The following is a 22,861-nucleotide window of genomic DNA, read 5'->3' on the forward strand; positions in this document are numbered from 1 at the left end:
CATTGTAAGTGTCTGGTACACTTCCTCCCATTGTTCACAGTGTAAACTGTTTCTAAATAGTTAGTAGATTCCGTATTTATTATTCTAATATGCCTTACCTGGGTGTGGCCATTTACTATTTTCCTACTTGCGAGTTTTAAGGTTATCATTTGAGCATCGTGATTGGGCAGGCTGTTTATTATGGCTTGTGTTTTTACATAATTGTAATTTGTGGGATTTGGGAACAGATTATCAATTAAGGTCTTGCCATGCCCATATAGTCTTGTTGGGAATGAAACCATCGGGAGAAGGTTGCAAGTTGAGAACAATGATTCCAGTTGATTATGACTGTTTCTATTTGAAAGAAAATTAGTGTTAAAATCGCCACATACTGTAATCTGACTGTTGTTCCTATAAAGTATTGTAAGAACTAAACGTAGCTGCGAGAGAAACTTTTATTTTCCCACGGGTGTCCTGTAAACTGCAATTATTATGAGGAACTGAGTTTCCACCACTAATTTGACAGCACAGCATTCAAAATGTTGTCAATACAGTACTGGACTACATCTACGGTTTGTCATCTCAAAATATTGAGCATATAAATTACCACCCCACCCTGCCTTAAGTTGGTCCTGCAGTAGAGACAATTCTATAACTATTTAAATGTATTTGATTGATTTCTGTAGCTTCCAGGTGATGTTCAGTGAGGCAGAGCACATCAGTAATAGTTTCATCAATGTCAGCTGTTTCTCGAAGAGAAAGCAATAGTTCTTCTTTATTTAAAATGTTTCTTATATTTTTAAGCTATGCAGATAATCTGTTGAACTTCTGACAGGTTTCTTAACGTTAGGTTTGACATGAGCTAAATTATTATTGCAGGGTACATTTACTCTGTAACTTTCCCTATCCTCCAGTATAAAAAAAGGCTGTTTTGAGTATTGACTACTACAGGAATGTGCTGCAATGGCAAAGAATCACTACTTCTCTTTTTTTTTATAAAGGGTCATACAATACTTTTTATAACTTCACTTGCATCTGACATGAGAAAATTACATACAATTGTTTCGACTATTTTTGAGCTATGAACTTTTTCCCAAGGCCATTCAAATCAAGGCCATGTGTGATATGGAATCTTTGGCCAATGCTATTGATTCTAACTAAATAACTAGCATGGGATAGGAGATGTGTTCCCTTTACGAAAATTTACTGTTAGGTTTTCGAAAGGTAATATTTGTGGGAGATTCTGAACCATTCCTACCATCACCATCACGTGTTTCCTTTCAGAAAAAGATTACCAAGTACAGAATGCATACATGTTTACAGTTATAGTGGTGCTGCATTTGATCTGTGAAAATTGAAAGAAGAAAGCAAAGGATTCTGATTAAACAAGAAAACACAGAATTGTGTTGAGTTACACTTTTATTAGAGACTTTGATAAACAGCTTATGTTTAGATTAAGGGGCCCTGAAACGTTCAACATTATTGTAAAACTTTCAGTATATTGACCATCTGAAGGCATGTATTGATGTATTGTTAATCCTTAAACTATTGACGAGCAGTACTGATGGACCTCAAAATATTCTCAGTACTGTCAATATATACGGAACGTGGAAACTCAGGTATTGATGGTTTGACCATATTCTCCATTCAGATGTTGACAGAGCTTCAGGAAGCAGCCAAGCGGCATTAGTGTGCACTGTTTATTTTTCAATATGTTGTTGTGTATGCCATACCTCAGATTCAAGTTTCAGGAGTCTTTTAACACAGAAGAATTTTAATAGGCCTATGCAAGGATAATCATTGTACATACCACTTTAGGACAGTTAGCGGAGGATTCGCTATTCACTGCTTACTTCAATAAATTGAAAATATAATATAGATTGGTGTACTATATAGCAGTTAGGAGAAACGATCCCAGGTCGAAAAATAGGTCATATATCTGCAATGACTAGTAAGAGGTCTCACAAATACACATCAGTTTCACCAAACTACGGCAAAACGAAAAAATCTGCTATAAGTTAATTGCTAGAATAGATTCTGGCCAGGCAGATATAATTGATTCACAGTTTTCCACAGAATTTTACTACATCACATTACATTGATACTTGTTCCATAGATCACGATATGACATTTTGTAATGATGTGGAATGTGTCAGTTTAAGATAAGTTTTCATTACACAATATATATATATATATATATATATATATATATATATATATATATATATATATATATATTACTACTTCGTATCTAAAAATTCATCAATTGAGTAGAAGGTGTTGTCATTCAGAAATTCTTTTCATGTGTTTTTAAATGTTGGTTGGCCATCTGTCAGACATTTAACACTCGAGGACTGAGAAATAAAATTAATGAATTAATGATCTGCATAGATGAATTAAGAGTCTTCAAACCCAGCTGACATAATCTGCCTCTCTGAACATCATGTGACCACTGGTATGGAACTTCTAAGTGTTACAGGGTTTAGGTTAGCATCTCACTTTTGTAGATCAGAAATGGGGAAAGGAGGAGTTGCTACATTCATCAGGTCCTGTCATAAATAAAAACATAGACATTCATTAATTTTGCCTAGAACAGCATATGGAAGCATGTGCAACAGATGTAGAGTTTCACAAAAAATCCTTCATAATATTAAGTGTATATCGACCACCTGCAGGTAACTTTAATGTGTTCATAAACGACCGTGACTCTGTACTGGTCCATTTAAAAACCAAAAACAAAGAAATAGTGGTTGCTGGCGATTTCAATGTAGATTTCCTTAAAGACTTTCCCAATAAGAACTTATTTGAGTTAGTAACACTATCATTCAACTTAATTCCCACTATAAAGTTCCCCACTAGGGTAACCAATTGCTCACAAACAGCCATTGATAATATCTTTATAGAAAAGTCCAATGAACAAAAGTATATTACAAAACCAATAGTCAAAGGCCTCTCAGACCATGACATGCAGTTCCTTCTGTTAAATCTTAATACTGAACAGGATATAAAACCTGTTAAATCTGAGCTCAAGAAGGTAATCAATAAGCCAAAAATTGATTATTTATGAAACTCCTCAGAGACATTCACTGGACTGATGTTTACAGTGCTCATGGCATGAATGAAAAATATAACACTTTTGCTAATAAAGTGTTTACCTTATTCGAACATTGTTTTCCCCCAAAACTTACCAATGTTAGAGCGAAGTCTACAAAGAAACCATGGATTACTCAAGGAATAGGGGTATCTTGTAAAGCAAAAAGAAAACTGTATCTGTCAATCTGAAACAGTTCCAATGTTGATGCTATAGCACATTACAAGAAATACTGCAAAATATAAAAGACTGTAATACAGACATCAAAGCAAATATATTACAAGGAAAAGATAGTCATATCAGGTAACAAAATAAGGACTATATGGGATATATTGAAGGAGGAGACCGGTAGAACCAGACACGAAGAGAGACAAATAGCATTAAGAGTAAAATGATACATTGGTGACAGACGTGTATAGTGTTACAGAACTTTTTAACAAACATTTTATAACTGTTACTGACAAGATGGGGTTGTCAGGTTCTGCAGATGCTGTTTTGGAATACCTCTGACCAGACATTTCAATAAGTTCCACAATATGAACTTGACCCTCACTACCCCAGCAGAAATAATATCCATCATAAAATCTTTAAAATCAAAAACATCAGGTGGGTATGATGAAATATCAACAAAGTTAATTAAAGAATGTGATTCTGAGTTAAGTAACATATTAGTCTATTTGTGTAACCAGTCATTTATTAATGGAATATTTCCTGAATGGTTGAAATATGCTGAAGTTAAGCCAGTGTTTAAGAAGGGAGATAAAGAAATAGCATCAAATTTCCGTCCAATTTCATTTTTGGCTGCATTCTCAAAAATTTTAGATAAAGTAATGTACAAGCGGCTTTATAACCATCTTATCTCAAATAACATACTCTCAAAGTCACAGTTCGGATTTCTAAAGGGTTCTGATATTGAGAAGGCTACTTACACTTACAGTGAAAAATTTGCTTAATTCATTAGACAAAAAATTGCAGGCAACTGGTATATTTTGTGATCTGTCAAAGGCATTTGACTGCGTAAATCACAATATCCTTTTAAGTAAATTAGAATATTATAGTGTAACAGGAAATGCTGCAAAACGGTTTAAATCTTATGTCTCTGGCAGAAAACAAAGGGTGTTATTAGGAAAGAGACGTGTATCAAGCTATCAGGCATCATCCAAGTGGGAAGTAATTACATGTGGGGTCCCACAAGGTTCCGTTTTAGGGCCCTTACTTTTCTTGTGTATATCAATGACCTTTCGTCAGTAACATTACCAGAAGCCAAGTTTGTTTTGTTTGCCGATGATACAAACAGTGCAATAAATAGCAAATCAAGTTTAGTCTTAGAAATGTTAGCTAATAAAATATTTGTGGACATCACTGGTTCCTAGCCAATTGTTTGCCACTAAACTTTGAAAAATCACACTACATGCAGTTCAGAACTTGTAAGGGGTGTCCCACGAGTATATGCCTAACATACGATGACAAGCAGATAGAAGAAGTGGACAGTGTTAAATTGTTGGGATTACAGCTTGATAACAAATTCAACTGGGAGGAGCACACAATAGAACTGCTGAAGCATCTTAACAAATCTGTATTTGCAATGCGCATTGTGTCAGATATAGGGGATATAAAAATGAAAAAGCTGGCATACTATGCTTACTTTCATTCCATAATGTTATATGGGATTATTTTTTGGGGTAATTCATCAAGCCAAGCTAAAGTTTTCCGGGCACAAAAACGTGCAGTAAAAGTTATATATGGTGTGAACTCAAGAACATCCTGCAGAAGCCTGTCTAGGGAACTAGGGATACTAACTACTGCTTCCCAATATAGTATTCCTTAATGAAATTTGTCATTAAAAATATATAACTTTTTTAAATCAACAGCTCAATTCATGGAATCAATACTAGAAATAAGAGTAATCTTCACAAGGATTTAAAGTCACTTAGCCCTGTACAAAAAGGTGTGCATTATTCAGGAACACACATTTTCAATAACTTGCCAGCAGCCATAAAAAGCTTAACAACCAATGAAATTCAGTTTAAGAGAAGCCTAAAGGATTTATTGGTGGCCAACTCCTTCTACTCCATTGATGAATTTCTCAGTAGAACCAATTCATTTGTATATATAAGTACAATATAACTTCTGCACAATTTCACATAATGTGTTCATTGTAAATAAGTGTATGTGTGTGTGTGTGTGTGTGTGTGTGTGTGTGTAAGTACAATCTCACTTCTGCACCAGTTCAGTGCAGTAATGTGTTCATTGTAAATAAGTGTTATAGTAATTGTAGTACACGTTATTACCTTATAATTAAATAAAAAACTTTTTATTTTATATTCAGCACCTTAGTATTTGTAAAATGATTCTTTCATATAGCGTTCATTAAAAAATGACGACCATGCCACTTGGGACCTGTGGTATGGTACATTAGCTTATTTGTTTGAGTTGTAAATAATTGTCATGTATTGTTGTTTTTCTGACATGTTCTGCATCCTGAAGGACCTCCTCACTACGGATCAATTGGATTGAAAGTAAATCTAATCTAGTCTAATCTGAGAAATCAGCAACAGATGGCAGCAGAATGCCCACCTATGTGTCTTAACAGTAATCTTTGATATGAGCTGCCATTTTGATGTTTCGATCAGCTGTTTTATGCTGTTAGTTGTTGCGTTTTTGTACTCCTCTCTCCACGAATATTTATAAGGTAAGTTTTGCATAATATTGTTAAAACTGCAATGTATCACTAACTGTAAAATAATGACACATTTGTAACGATTTATACTCAAAACACTTAATAAATTGTGACTGTTGCCATTTGGCAACTATGGGAATTCATGTCTTGCATTTACATAACCTCAGAAACTGTTTCCTGTTTCACAGGTTTCTGAGAATGGCATTCCCCCAGAAAAGTCTAACTGATAAGGAAATATTACAGATGCTGCAGATTCTAGATGGTGATATTTCAGAGTTTAGCTTTTCGTCAGATGAAGAAAATAATGAGTCTGACTTTATCCAGCAAGACCCCGACAGTGTCCTAGAATATCCACAATGTAATCATATTGAAATACACATGCAAGGGAAGGATTACACTATTGAACATGACATCACAAACTGCAAGCAACAAACATAGAAAGTAATGGTGTACAACATTCCACCAGTGAGGTGAGTAATATATCTTTTCAACACGAAAAATTATTACATAGTGTTACCTCAAAATGCACGTAACTGATTGTTTATGTATACGTTATGCTAAAGGAAGCACCTCAACCCGCAAAAAAGAAGAAGAAAAACTGTTCATGGAAGAAAGGTGATTTCGTTCTGCCAGGTACCATTAGGAAAGACAACATACTTCCACCACCATCTGATGAAGACCTAACTCCAATGAATTCTTTTCAGATTTTCGTTGATGATAAAATATGCGAATCCATTGCCCTTGAAACAAATCATTACACACACATCAAAGATGGGGTTGTCATTGATGTTTCTTGCAATGAAATAATATAATGATTTTTTACTATTTATGAGTACAGTTACAATGCTACAATATAAAATGTACTGGTCACAACAGAGTCGCTTTCCTCCAATTGCAGATGTTATGAGTAGGAATAGATTTGGAACTCTAAGGTCATATTTCCATCTAAATAATAACAACAACCAGAAACCGAAAGGTGATCCCAAGCATGACAAGTTATTCAAAATGAAGCCCCTGATAGATTCTTTACAAAACAATATGTTGCAACTCCCTCCACAAGAGAAACAGAGCACGGATGAACAGATGATCCCTTTCAAGAGAAGAAGTTCTTTAGTTCAGCATCTCAAAAACAAACCTCATAAATAAGGATATAAAGTGTTTATTTGAGTTGGAGTATCAGGCCTAATACATGACTTCGCAATTTATGTGGGTAAAGGCACATGTGATGAGCACGGTTTAGGAGTTTCAGCAGATATTGTTCTGACACTGTGTGAAGATTTACCAGAGGGCAAGAACTACAAGATATTTTTTGATAATTGGTTCGGCTATTTAGAACTTTTAGATGTTCCCAAACGGAAAGGTATTTTATGTGTTGTGGCTATTTGTTCAGACAGAATGTCACTTAGCCCTGTAGCAGGAGAAAAGGAGCTGGAAAGGAAAGGAAGAGGGGCACTGGATTATAGCACTGATGAATCATCCAACATCATAGCAGTAAGGTGGTATGGCAATAAAGTTGTGCAACTGGTTTCCACATATGCAGGTATAAATCCACGGGATAAATGCAAGAGGTGGAGTAAAAAGGATAATCAGTCCATTCAGGTACATCGACCACTGATTGTGAAGGAATATAATGAACATATGGGAGAAGTGGATTTAGCAGACATTCTCATAGAACTTTATAGTATAAATGTCCATTCCAAAAAGTGGTTGTAAATTCATGGTTGCTTTACAGACGTCACTTGAATCAGTGAGGTGCAACAGCTCATCTTTCTCTTCTGGATTTCCACACTCATAATGCTTCTGGTCTTACTATGGCAGGAAATGTTGTTCGTTGCAAAAGAGGAAGACCATCTACAGAAGACATACAAGCTCCAAAGAAGAGGTGTGTAGCCTCCAGGGGTTTTGCAGATGTCAGATACGATGAAGTTGGTCACTGGCCACAACAGAGCCACCAGAAAGGCCGCTGCAAGCTCTGCCATAAATGATTCAGCTGAGTGTCATGCTTAACATGTAAAGTGTTTCTATGTCTAACAAGTGAAAAAAATTGCTTTATGTCTTTCCACACCAACTAATAAATAAAGTATTCTGTAACTTACCTTGACGACATGTTTATATGATGTTGTATAAGAAAATTTAGAAATGGTCATGTCATCCATATAAAGGTATATTCTCCTTGTTGCATTGATAGTCTCCCTTCTATCACAAGCATATGTTGTATTTGTATTCAGTTCTTCAATGTAAATGATTTTATCAAATTCCTACCATATGGCAACTTTTTTTCAAAATTCGGTGGTGGAAAATTTAGGAGAACTTCAAATTATATTTCCAAATACATCCTAGATAACATATGTCAAAGCAAATATTTTTGTAAACCACATATAATAATTCGGGGATGAAAGGGTTAAATAAATGTCTGCAAGGTGATCTCGGGTGGGCTCCAGCTGTAATTCTGATAACATACTTTTCTGCAACGAATACTTCTTCTCAAAATGTCAAATTACCCCAAAATATGATGACAGATGAAAGCAGTGAATGAAAGTAGGCTAATTTACTGACATGTTTATCACCAAATTTGCAATAACCTTAAAGGCACAAATAACTGAACCTAACAGTTTCAGCAGATCATCAACGTGTTTCTTCCAACTCAAATTTCTCATCGATCCACACACCCAGAAATTTGGAATATTCTGCCTTACCAACAGGCTTCTGTTCAAAGTCTACATTTACCAATGGTGTTATGCCATTTACTGAACAGAACTGTATATACCGTGCTTTCTCAAAATTTAGTGAAGGATCATTTGTGGAGAAACATTTAATAATTTTCTGAAAGAGATTATTTACAATTCCCTCAGCTAATTCTTTTATTTCTTTATGTGATTACTACACTTTCATCATTAGCAAAAAAGAATGGCTTTGCATCTTCATGAATTAGGAGAGGCAAGTCATGAATATATATTAAGAACAATAAGGGACCCAAGACTGAACCCTGTGGGACAGCATTCTTGATACCTCCCTAGTTAGAGGACTCTGCTGATTTTTGCAGATTATCTGTAGAGTTAATTTCAACCTTCTGCATTCGTCCAGTTAAATATGAATTAAACCATTTGTGTGCTGTCCCACTCATACCACAATGCTTAAGCTTATCTATGAATTTCATGATTCACACAGTCAAAAGCCTTTGAGAGATCACAACTCATGATGTTCAGTTCTTCAGAGCATTTAATATTTGATCAGTGAAAGCATATATACCGTTTTTACTGAAAATCTTTTCTGAAAACAGTGTTGACATTTTATTAGTACTTAATTTTTACAAGAATTTTTACTTTTTCAAGAATTTTGGATAAAGCTGTCAGATGTAAGACCGAGCAGTAGTTGTTAGCATCGGACCTATCCTCTTTCTTATGCAATGAGTTAAAAACTAAACTCCTTGTGAACAGACCATGAAGGCCCAATGGTACCGACTGGCCGCCATGTCATCCTCAGCCCATAGGCTTCACTGGATGCAGATATGGAGGGGCATGTGATCAGTGCACTGCTGTTCCGGCTGTAAGCCACTTTCCGAGACCAGAGCCACTACTTCTCAATCAAGTAGCTCCTCAGTTGCCTCACAAGGGCTGAGTGCACACTGCTTGCCAACAGCACTCGGCAGACCAGATGGTCACCCATTCAACTTCTAGCCCAGCCTGACAGCACTTAATTTCTGTGATCTGACGGGAACCGATGTGACCACTGCAGCAAGGCCATTTGCATGCAATGGGTTAAGAGTAGCATATCTCTGTCTATCTGGAAAAATACACTGTTTCAGTGAGGTATGCATATGTGGCTGAGCATCCTACTTATCTCTTATGAACAAGCTTTTAGTGCTCTGCTGGGAATGCCATCAATTACATGTGAGTTTTTACTTTTGAGTGTATTTATTGTTTCCCTTATTTCAGTAGGAGGGGTAGGTTGAATTTCAGTTTTATGAAATTGCATAGGTATTGTCACTTCCACACACAGCCTTGCATTTTCTAATGAATAGCTGTATCCTATTTTCTCCACAACACTTACAAAATGACTTTTAAAAATATTTTCTACTTCTGACTTTTTGTTAACAAACTATTCATTGATTTTGATAGAAATACAGCCTTCCTGTGGTCTTGGTTGCCCTGTTTCCCTTTTAACAATATTCTAAATTGTTTTAATTTTATCATCGGAAGTGCTAATATCAGACAATACACATACTTCTGGAATTTTTCTTGATACAGTGCAGTAGTTTTTATGATGTTTAGCAGTTACTGGATTCTGTTTACAAGATATTTTTATCCTTTTAGTTGGTTTCTTACAATTATATTTCACTATTTTCTATGGGAAACTGTTTTTAAATATACTCACAAAGGTATCATGAAATAGGTTACATTTTAAATTAGCATCAGGTTCCCTGTACACTTTATCCCAGTCTAACTGGTGCAAGCTTTCCCTTAACTTTGCAAGTGTTAAACTGTAATTGAACGCATTATTTTGGAGAACTGCCTTGCGTTACTGTATGGAGGTATTTCATGTACTGTAACTAGCTGTGCATCATGATACGATGGACCATTCTTAACAGGAAAAGTTTGTATTTCAATAAATTTATCTTGAGCTATAAAAACATTATCTAACAGAATGCTGCTTTCCTGTACCACACGAGTAGGAAAATCAATAACTGATATCAAATTGAAAGAACCAAGTAACTTCAAGGTCTATCTTTCTATCGGAAGCAACCGTCTTGTGACAAAAGCGATATTTTAGGGTTCTGCATTTTATTATACAGGCCCATCTCGTCGCTTTAAAAAAATAAAGGTAACTGTCTCGAAGAGGCAACCGCTTGACCTTTTTACAAATTTGGTGTGGTACTGATATGCTACTTGCAGGAATTTACCCAGCTATATTGGTGCCCAAACGTGAGACGAAATTTAGTTATGACTGATCACAATACAAAGAAATGTGATATTTTGGCACTCGAATAACGTACTTAAATGCGATAAAAATAGAAACTCCAACATCGTCACGAAAACCAACAAATGAGCCATATATCGATAGTTTAAAGAAATGAGCGTGCTTTTACGTGCTTTAGTGCAGTATTGTTATGTGATAGTAGTGTTATATTTAGTGATGGAAAATGCAGTCCTCGGTTTTAAGGCTATTGAAAAGCAGTATCGCACAGACAGGTTTGTTACATAGTATGGTATTTCAGCGCATTATTTATGAAATGGAATGCCGCCAGATGGTACTCGTGCTACGCGAGCAACAAAAAAATGTATGCTTGGGACTTCCATCGATGAAAGATCGTCACACGATTTACATTTCTTTTTTTAATGGATTACCTTTCAGAAGGAAATTGTCCCCCACATTTAGGAAATGTTGCGTGATGACAACAAAATCCGCGGGAATTCGAAGCCGCAAGAAACATAGAACAACTTTTCACTATCCATCTGACAATGTTTCGCTGAGACCCTTTGTTTTCAAATGAGAAGTGATGAACTGTCAGTTTTTATTTGTTAGCTACAATGTGACAATAGAGTCCGGTTTTAGCCATGCTGGTGCTAAAGTAATTAAGACATACCTCTTCTAAAAACGTTGTAACCGCTTTGAAATAGTTCTGTTATGTGTACGTCCTCCCCGTTTTCGGACCGTACACACGGTGGTTTTAAACAAAATTAAACAGTGTGGAACTGAGACTTTATTATGGCAGAAGGCAGTTTATTAGAATACTATTTGTTTACTTGCTCACAGTTCTGCATTACGTCGCCTCACTACTTGTAATGATACGTACAATGATAGAGGAGGAGATACATCGAAATGTGCGTACTCATGTGGGGGGAGGGGGAAAGAAGCATCAGAAGACTATGTAGTGTTAGAAACAGTCACTTTAATCTCAATGTGTGGTCACTTTGGGGTCCCGCAGGTGTTTTCTATAAGTAAAGTTATTGAAAAATGTTGTGAAGTAAGACAGGTTTAGTGTGGATAATTTCTTCAGGAGGCTACCATTATTTAACATTTGATGGTAAATTAAGATTAATTTGTAAAATCTATTTAAAGTCATTGATATATTTGTATATTTACACTATTCTGTTTGCCAGTAGAAGTTGAAAATGTGGTGGGTGGAATTGTGAAGCTGAGGGAATATTCTGTTTATATTATGTTCCATTTCTAGAATGTGTATGAAAAGATCTACTAGTCAAACTATGGGGGGAAAGTCCAAGAACTTTTTACCCTGAAAATGTTCTTTTGTATGATAATCATTCATCATAATTCTACATTATAAGCCTGTAACACATAGACACCTTAAAGAAAAAAAAGGCTATAATTTGTAATGAAATCAACAAAACTTGGTTCATCTGTGGTAGTAGAATCTGCATGACATCCACAGCACTGATAACAATGTAAGCAGTGTAATTTTTTGGATAAAAAAGGGAAACCCAAGTGTATAATGTTGCTGCTTTCTGTTCTGGTATTGTTCCTTGTGCCTACCAGTAGCTGTTATTTCTTGTCTTATCCTTCAATTTTCTGTACATTTCCCCCATCAATAATTATTAGTTTATCACTGAACACTTGATTTGTTCTTAAGTGTTCCATGATATTACCAGAAGTGGCACAATAGTTTAAGGTACTAGATTTGCATTTTGGAGAGCAGGTTTTCAGTCCATGCATGGCCATGAAAATTTAGATTTTGTCTAATTTCCCTAAAATTGCTTAATGTGATTGATGTAAATGTTTCCTTGAAGAGTCACGTGTAATTTCCTACCCCATACTTTAATTCGATCCAAGCATGTTCAGTGTAGGGAATGACCGTGTCTTTAATGGAACACCGTAACTCATTTTTTTTTAATTTTTTTATTTATTTATTTATTTATTTTTTTTAATTGCCTCTGTTCTGGTGGATGACATGTAAAGAACACTGCACATATGAATACTAGGTGCGCTCTTCCCATTTAAGAAACAGACTTACCCCAGTGGATAGGCACATGGGCCTGTGTATGATGTTAGTGTACTGCTTTGAAAACATTTTTTGAATTTTTCAGTTGGTACCTATTCAATGGTTGTTTCAGCACTGATTACATTGTTTACACAATGAGTACCATTTCTGATCTTATCAAAAGGAAAATTATAAAATTATGGAACAGAATTGCTAGCCACTACTTACTTTGAAGAGAAATATTCAGCACTACCAAATTACACGTAAAAGTACATACACTATCCTAGCTTTTGGAACTAATAGTTCGTTCCTTGGGAAGTAGCTTTGTCTCACCTTGTCCTCACAACAGGTGGGTCCCTCTCATCTTGGGGCCTGAGTGACCTGTCCCCTTTTTAATCTTCTCCCTCCTGGGAGTTTGTAATGTAGAAATGGTGAAAACTGTAAAAAGGGTTAATACTGCAGTCTGTGTCTGTGCATGGATTTTGCACAGGCTGTATTGAAGTATGCATCGGTAACCTCTTCCACGATTGTCAAAGAGGATGTATATGCTTCACCACAGAGGTGAATAGTGAAAAGAAGGTAAACAGTTCCAGGATTCCTAGAAAGCTCCTCGAAGGATTCTATGATAAGATTATCATAAGAGGGGTCCAGCCTGATACACACAGGGGTTTATTTTATTTGCATACTGTCATGAAATTGATGAATTTTGCAAATGGCATAGGTGAACAATAATCTGCAGTATGACACTGGAACATTTTAATGACTATAATAGCATAGTGTTTGGGTTTTGTAGTATATTGAAACCCTTAAAAACACAATCTCAAAAGTAAAATTTAAGAGTGAGGAATCCTGAACTTCAAAATAAAGGCAGGTGCCAGACAAGGTGATGGTTTAATATTGGTGCACCAAGAATAATTGCAGCTGTTTGTAGGCGTGTCTGTTGGTGCAGATACTACAGTATGAACTGCCACTTACAACACTAACTATGGCCTGGCTAATGTTTGCACAAGGACTTTGCTACTAGTGTTGCACGTGTGTACAGTGCACTTTGCTCGTACTGTGCACCTGTGAGAGCTGACTTGTCATGGCACAATAGTAGTATGTCCTCTTTTTTTTCTTTTTTTTTCAATTGCATCATGAAAAACTGTGAGAATTTAAAATAAAAAACTTAAAGAAAACAAAAATTACCACTTATGCTGGGAAGAAAGAGTAAAGGTGTTGTAATAAATAGCCTAGTATTTACTGATGATTTTTCTGTATTTTCTGAAAGCCTTACAAATGCAGTGGTACAAGTCACCTGGAAGAGATAGCAACGTGGTACTATACTCACTTGTCATACCGGACTCGAGAGTCCATTACCGCAGCAATGTGTTTTCGCCATCTGTCCCTGTCTTGGGCTATTTCCTTCCATTCACCTTCAATACCTAGGCTCCTCAAATCAGCTTTCACATTGTCCTCCCATCTATGCCTTGGTCTCCCCATAGGACGTTTTCCTTCTAGGTGCCCTACCAGCACTCTGTGCGCTGCCCTGTCCTCACCCATTCGAGCTATGTGACCTGCCCATCGCAGCCTACGTGATTTAATAATACTGATTATGTCAGGGCTTGAATAGAGTTCGTGAATCTCTTAGTTATGCAGTTTTTTCCACTCTTCGCTAATGTCATCCCTTTTTGCTCCGAAAATTTTCCTCAAAATTTTGTTTTCAAATACTCGAAACGGCTTTTCATTTTGCACAATGAGAGACCAAGTCTCACACCCATACAGCATAACTGGTAGAATAATAGTTTTGTATATTCTAATCTTTAAATTATATTTAAAAACAAAGATGATGCGACTTACCATACGAAAGTGCTGGCAGGTCGATAGAAACACAAACAGACTCATAGATACACACAAAATTCAAGCTTTTGCAGCAAACTGTTGCGTCATCAGGAAAGAGGGAAGGAGAGGGAAAGACGAAAGGAAGTGGGTTTTAAGGGAGAGGGTAAGGAGTCATTCCAATCCCGGAAGCGGAAAGACTTACCTTAGGGGGAAAAAAGGACGGGTATACACTCGCGCGCGCACACACACACACACACACACACACACACACACACACACACACATCCTCTTTAAATTCCTAGACAATATCTGTGATAAAAGTAATCTATTCAGTGAGAAGTAGCATGCATTTCCCGCCCGTAATCTCTTCTTCAGTTCGGATTCAATCTCATTTCTCGAAGTGATGTCCACGCCTAGATACTTAAATGTGTTCACTTTTTGAAACTGCATGTCTCCAACTGTTAACATTTCCTGATCTACTGCTGTTGGCATTCTAGTAGTAACCAGGTATTTAGTTTTGTCTTCACTTATCCTTAGACCTACATCTTCACTAGCCTTGATTAACACATTCGCATTTGCTGTTACAGATTCTTTCCTATTGCTAATGATGTTTAGATCATCTGCCTACCCTAATATCTTAATATTTCCATTTAACTCCACACCCTCTGAATTATCTGCTGCCATTTGTACAATATATTCTAGGACTAAATTAAAAAGTAGCGGAGACAGGGCATCTCCCTGCTTAAGTCCGTTCTTTATTACAAATTCTTCTGACTCCAATTTCCCCACGCATACTCTACCTTTTGTGTTTTTCAAACTCACTTCTATAAGTCTAACATACTTCTTTGGTATTCCAAGTTCCAAAAGAATTCTGTACAGTTTTGACTGCAATACTGAATCGTATGCTTTTGTAAAATCTATGAACAGATTATGAACTGGTTTATTGTATTCCAATTTCTTTTCCAAAATTTGACGCAGGGTGAATATTTGGTCTATAGTTGATCTGTGCCTCCGAAAGCCGGCTTGGTAATCCCCCATAATTTCATCTGCATATGGTGTAAGCCTGCTTAGTAGAATATTCGAGAAAATTTTGGAACATACTGGTAATAGCGATATCCCTCTATAATTACTACAATCCATTTTGTATGAACCTTTCTTAAAAATTGGGATCAGAATCGACTCCTGCCACTCTTCAGGTATCATCTCTGAGTTCCATACTTTAGTTATCACTTTGTGAACTACTTCCACCAATTTCTGTCCGCCATTTTTAACTAATTCTGCAGTTATGCAATCTGATCCTGGATAGCAACATGGTAGGCTTAAGAATATTTACAGAAAAAACAATGTTTGTAATAAATATAAAATGTGCTCAAAAATTTTATTACAACGTTGGTCGCATATAAAAGGTAAAGAAATTAAGATGTTTGGAGAAACAATTCAAGAAAATGATTTAAAAAAATTGGTTCTGAAGGAAAGGAAAGACAAAATGCAATGAGGAAACAAATGCTTATATCAAAAGGTCAGAAGGAAGTAAAACAACGTAGTTGTGAAACTGCCTGTATTAAAGTAAATGCTTATTAGTTAATTATAGACCTGGAAAATTATGTGTGTTGGGAAGAAGAATCCAAGGAAAATATTAGGTGCTCTTAAAACTTATGTAAACTTAATAATTCTGGATATTAAGAAGTGGCAAGAAAATGTATCAAAACATAGAAAGCCTATCAGAATCAACAAGAAAGAGGGGTTCACAATTCTTAGGACACATTTATGGCATGGATGGCAACAAACTAATCAGTGTGTCTTCAGATATCTTTGGATAACTAAAAAGAAAAATGAAATGAGCGTGTGGCATTGTTGGCCGGGAGGCCCCATGCAGGGGGAGTTTGGCTGCCGTATTGCAAGTCCTCTTTAGTTGACACCACTTTGGCAACTTGCGGGTCAATGATGATGAACACCCAGTCCCCTGTCAGAAATTGGACCCGGGCCCCCTGTGTGGTAGGCGGAAATGCTGCTGCTACGCTACAAAGGCAGACTTTGGATAACTAATGAAGAGGTACTGAATCAAATCGGAGGGAAGAGAAATTTATGGCACAACTCGATTAAAAGAAGCGATCGGTTGAAAGGATAAATCCTGACGTGTCGAGGACTATTCAGTGAGGGGAGTCAAGGCTCAACTGCAGTAAGCCCGTTCAGGTGGATGTAGGTAGTAGAGTACAGTGGTTATGTAGAGATGAAAAATTAGGATACATTATCCAGGAGAACTTCTTTAAACCAGTATTTGGACTGAAGACCACCACAGCATATAAGGAAAATGGAGGTCATAACTATCTATTTTTTTATTTATTCATCCAGTGATCAGGATGATATAGGATTTGTCGTCATAATACAATAAAAATAAATGGCTCTAATATACATACACACAGATTATCAAGTGTGTGCTATGAGGATAGGATGGATGGTCATCTGTGGCCTTGCTAATAAACCATTCCATCATTTATCTGAAATGGTTTAGGATATGTTAAATCAAGATGACTGGACAGGGCAAACTTCATCCTCCCGGACATGAAGTTAGTGTCTTAACAACTTCACTGCCTCATTCAATTGGTCCATATTTACAACATTCTTCTGATCATACACAAAATGAAATGATCATGTGGCATTTATTGGCTGGGATATCCCCTTCGGGGTTCAGCCACTGTATTGCAAGTCCTTTTAGTTGACGCCACTTTGGCGTCTTGCGTGGCAGTGATGATGAATATGATGATGAAGAACACACAACACCCAGTCCCCTGCTGGGAATCGAACCTGGGCCCCCTTGCATGGCAGGCGGTAACGCTACCGAGGCGGACTGATCATACACAGTTTGCACCAGATAACTTATTGCATAAAACACAGTTACGTTACTATAATGCGCTATGTACCTTGACACACGTGCTTGCGATGCATTACATTGTAATCGTCTGTTTATATATGACAGGGTTTTGTAGTTGGCCCCCTTTCATTACTAAGCCCCATTCTGCATCATCTAAGTAATCTTTAATTATGTAGTGTGCATTACTTAAGAAGTATTTTTAGTGGGCTTTTAATTAGATGTATTTTAGTAATATTTTTCATCTTCAAGGGGAATTTATTTTTACAGGTTTTATTTCCAGATAGAGACTGCTGTTTTGATTTCTTTGTTTTTCAGTTGATAAATGGAAGACCAGACTGGCTCTTCTGCCATGATTATTGGTAGAACTATTAGGGAAATACATGGAAATGTTTTTTCTCAAATGCTCATAAGATTACTAGCTGCACTTATTTGGTGCAGTTAGGATATCCAGTTTTTAAAAAAATAGTTCTTAACTATGGCCCCAGCAACTACTTTGAGTTTTTTATTCTTATGGTACTTTTCTGCAGTTTGGAAATTGTGTTCATGCTTTCTGCCATTGCCCCCAGTAAAAAATCCCATAGCTAAGAATTGAGTGTGGATAGGAAAACTGTCACCACAAGATATTGGCTGTTAGAAACTGGTGGTAGAACACTAAGAGCACAACTATACTTGTGACATTCTTTTCACTAACAAGGGAACCTCCCCATCGCACCCCCCTCAGATGTAGTTATGAGTTGGCACTGTGGATAGGCCTTGAAAAACTGAACAAAGATCAATCGAGAAAATAGGAAGAAGTTGTGTGGAACTATGAAAAAATAAGCAAAATATACAAACTGAGTAGTCCATGTGCAAGATGGGCAACATCAAGGATAGTGTGAGCGAAGGAGCGCCGTGGTCCCGTGGTTAGCGTGAGCAGCTGCGGAACGAGAGGTCCTTGGTTCAAGTCTTCCCTCGAGTGAAAAGTTTAATTCTTCATTTTCAGTTTATGTGACAAACTCTTATGTTTACATCACTTTTTGGGAGTGATTATCACATCCACAAGAAAACCTAAATCGGGCAAGGTGGTAGAATCTTTTTACCCATTCGCCAAGTGTACGAGTTAGGTGGGACGACAACATATTCCTGTCATGTGACGCACATGCCATCACCAGTGTCGTATAGAATGTATCAGACGTGCTTTCCTGTGGAGGAATTGGTTGACATATGACCTCGCGATCAAATGTTTTCGGTTCCCATTGGAGAGGCACGTCCTTTCATCTACTAATCGCACGGTCGCATGCTTTTGCGGTGCGGTCACAAAGCACAGACAATAAACTTATTATCGTGAACAGAGACGTCAATGAACAAGTGGACAGATCAAAACTTTGCGAAAATAAATAAAGTAAAATTTTCAGTCGAGGTAAGACTTGAACCAAGGACCTCTCGTTCCGCAGCTGCTCACGTTAACCACGGGACCACGGTGCTCCTTCGCTCACGCTATCCTTGATGTTGCCTATCTTGCACATGGACTACTCAGTTTGTATATTTTGCTTATTTTTTCATAGTTCCACACAACTTCTTCCTGTTTTCTCGATTGATCTGTGTTCAATTTTTCAAGGCCTATCCTCTGTGCCAACTTATAACTAAATCTGAGGGGGGTGCGATGGGGAGGTTCCCTTCTAAGATTATTGTGCATTCATTCCATGTTAATTGACAGGCAGTATTCACCCCTCAAAACTTTGTATTGGTCATACAGTCTATATGTTTATCATCTATGCTTAATGTGACACAATTGTTTTCCCTCTTTGTGCTGAAATGCATGCTATGTGTTTTCATTATGTTTGGCGGTTATTTATTACATACTGCCCAACTGTAAACATCCTTGAGCGTTTCATGTGGCTTTTCTGTTAAGAGTTGTGGTATTTTATTGACAACTGTGATGCTATGATGTTGCTGCCTCTTGCTGAGCTCTTTTCTGTTAAGAGTTGTGGTATTTTATTGACAACTGTGATGCTATGATGTTGCTGCCACTGGCAAAGAGAACTTTTTCTCCATTTCTTACACTGTGTGGAAATTCATTGATATATGTTAATAACAGAATTTGTACCCAATACACTAACCTTTGGCACACCTATGTTTGTATGTTTCTTACCTGACAGTCTTTTCTCTGAACTATCTTAACTTTTGCAGCCTATTTTCTAGATAACAGGAACCACTGGTTTGCTGTTCCTCTTATATGTGATGCTTCTAGTTATAGTTAAATTTTATGGTCAGCAGTGTCAAAAGTTGTGGACAGGTGTAAGAATATGTTAGTTAACACAAACATCCTTGTCAAGACCTTCAAGTACCACTTTTGTGAACTGTCATGGCCGCTATTGTACTTCTCGCGCTTTGGAACCTAAACTGTGCTTCCTCAAAAATGTTTTATTTATTCCTGTAATCATTAGTTTATTTTTCATGATTGATTCAAAGTCACAGTAGAGAAACTGGCCTGTGGTCTTTTACAGTCTCTGCATTACTGTTCTTTAGTTGTGGCTTAAGTCATGCATGCTTTAGGTACTCATAAAAGAATATCTGAACCATAGAAATCATTTATTATATTTATTTATGGGGTTTGTATGCCGTCGACACACACCTTTACAACAGAGAACTCAATCTCATCTATGCCAGCTGATGTCTTAATTTTTAATTTCTGTATTGTCTTCCTGACTTCAAGCTCTGCTGTGGGAAAAATCATCCCTGTGCTTTAAGTGTAATGCATTTGCAGGTGCTACATGTGTTTTAGGAAGACTTTATTGCAGTTGCTTAGAAATACCAGAGAAATAACCACTTACAAAATTTGCCAATTCCTGAGAATTTTCTATAACTTTACTCTCATCTTTGATTTGTATGTTACTATACTTGTGTCCACCTTTTGCAGTTCCATAGTTAGCGACAGTCAATACTACTATGTCTTTATTTTCTTCAGTGTATATTATTTTGCCATTGAATGATTTTTTGCAGCCAGCAGTACCCTCTTGTATATCTCTTTGTATGGGGTATTTTGGCAACTGGCTCAGCAAGTATGGCACAGCAAATTTTCCCACGTATAAAGTTAGTATGATTTATCATCAAATGTTTTTGTCTGGGTCGATACCCAGGACCTTGTGTTGATGATTTCCATTGCTGAAATACTGCCTGTACTCTCCATATCCATTTGATGTGAGTTGACTGTTTTAAGTGTAAGTAAGTGGAATTTCATGACATTAGTGTTTAAGCCCTGCTGAAGGAAATAAGAGGTTACATCTGTGACATCACCAGTCACAAGTGATCCTAGGGCACTACAGTCTTCCATATAAAACAGAAGAGAGACGTCATGTGCATAGTTTACTGTGTGTGAATTGGTGGGGTTGAGCAATATCATTAATGTACACCAGAAGAGAAAAGGGCTAAGAATTAAACCTTGGGTGTCCGCAGCTCATGGTCGTGCGGTAGCGTTCTCGCTTCCCGCGCCCGGGTTCCCGGGTTCGATTCCCGGCGGGGTCAGGGATTTTCTCTGCCTCGTGATGACTGGATGTTGTGTGATGTCCTTAGGTTAGTTAGGTTTAAGTAGTTCTAAGTTCTAGGGGACTGATGACCATAGATGTTAAGTCCCATAGTGCTCAGAGCCATTTGAACCAATTAAACCTTGGAGAACACACTGTGTTTCCTGTATCACAGATGGACTGAAAAATCTGTAATTTGTTATCCATTTCATATGAAAGCTTTGTATACTGTTAGTGATTCATTAAGTACGTGGACAGTAGCTGATGGGTGAACACTTGATATTATATGCCTTCAATATCTTAAGCAGCGTGTCATGTTGTATTGAAACAAGTGAGTTTGAGAGCTCAAAGAATATGCCTGCAGAACTTGCTCAAGGAGACTATTTGATGGAGAAGCTCAAGGACTGCTGTAGTTATACTGTGATCTTTCCTGAAAGCATTCTGTTTTTACAAGTATCTTGTTTTGTGGGAAGTAAGCATGAAGTAATGACAGAATAACTATTTTACATAGGCCTACCTTACTAAAAGTGAGGATAAATGAAATTGGTTGGTAGTTTGAAATTTCTTCCTTGTTTCCATATGTATGTGCTGGTGTGGTGATGCTTATTTTTAAGCAACTCTGGTAGGTGTTCTCTCTAATGTTTCAGTTGATGTGGTGGCTGGGTGGGTTTACTATTTCCTTTATACAGTCATTAATTATGACACTTTGCAGTACATTCTATCTCATCCCAGCAAGAATTTGTTCTTTAATATGTGAATTGTTTTGTATACCTCACGTTCATTCACCTGTTCCAATGTAAGACCATTATTTGGATGGTGTAACACGGTACCATTTATTGCAAACCTATATTGTGTGCTGCACTGAATGACTGCCTGTTGGTGAGGTAAAAGTATTTATTTAAGATGTTTCGTACTGTGTATGGGTATTTCATGAATTTGCCATAATGTTTAATGTGTGTTTGTTCACTGTCCCCAGTCACAGAGACTTTTCAATACTTACCAGTTAATTTCAATGAACCTTTCCTTATGCTACAAGGTTGTGCTATGTCATTGCTGCCTACCTATTTTTAAACATTTGAAAATGTTATCTTTAAAATTTTTCAGCTGCCTTATATTTTTGCTTGAACAGCTGTAAATGTGTTTACTTGTGTAGCACATCCATTATTCCACCTAAGCTCAAATATATAGGCTGGAAGTGTGAATCTGATGCTATTTTCACTTTGACTGTATGTAAATATTCCTCAGATTCCTCTAACGGGGCAAAATTAATTATAATGTCCCAACAGAGTTATGTAGAATTTCTCCCACCAATTTTTAAACATTTGAAAATTTTATCTTTAACATTTTTCAGCTGCCCTATGTTTATGCTTGAAAAGCTATAAATTTGTTTACTTGTGTAACACATACAGATCATGATTTTTCTACCTAAGCTCAATTATATAGGCTGGAAGTGTGAATCGAATGTTATTTTCACTTCGACTGTATGTAAATATTCCTCGGATTTCTCTAATGGGGCAACATTAATTGTTATGTCCCAGCAGAGTTCTGTAGAATTTCTCCCACCTGTTATATGATCCTTTCACACAGTAGAGTGCACAAACAAGGAAAACAGCTTACCCATGTAGCAGAGGTCAGTGTGAGGTGGCTTGAAACAGTGCGAAGAGTATCCCCGTGTTATAAAATGGGGGTAACACACAATGGCAGCCAGGTCGCACCACCGACTCCAGTGTATAGGCGCCACTTGCCTAAATGGAATGAACAGAATATTATTTTATGTAAATGAAGGTGGAAGAGGGGGGGGGGGGGAAGAAAGGAAAGGGAAGGAATTATTGATGTTAGCTGCATCGGGACTATATGAGGGATCAGCAGTGATGAGTGTACTGGGCCGTGACTCGAACCTGGGATCTCCTCCTTACTAATCAGTTGCGTAAACCACTGCGCCATCTGGACACAATGTTTATTGCAATGACATGGACTA

The 22,861-nt window shown here is 37.0% G+C and overlaps 1 protein-coding gene across 1 annotated transcript in view; it reads left to right on the forward strand.

Annotated features, from left to right (window-relative positions):
• Window positions 1–10,791: 10,791 nt before the first annotated feature.
• Window positions 10,792–22,861, forward strand: part of LOC124721721 (xaa-Pro aminopeptidase 3-like) — a 189,155-nt gene continuing 177,085 nt past the window's right edge. Inside the window, exon 1 of the mRNA XM_047246815.1 lies at window positions 10,792–10,939. Coding sequence (XP_047102771.1) covers window positions 10,891–10,939 — 49 coding nt within the window. The 5' untranslated portion in view covers window positions 10,792–10,890. The remainder of the gene's footprint in view (window positions 10,940–22,861) is intronic.

This window comes from Schistocerca piceifrons, chromosome X, assembly GCF_021461385.2.
Source record: "Schistocerca piceifrons isolate TAMUIC-IGC-003096 chromosome X, iqSchPice1.1, whole genome shotgun sequence".
Classification (NCBI taxonomy): Eukaryota; Metazoa; Arthropoda; class Insecta; order Orthoptera; family Acrididae; genus Schistocerca; species Schistocerca piceifrons.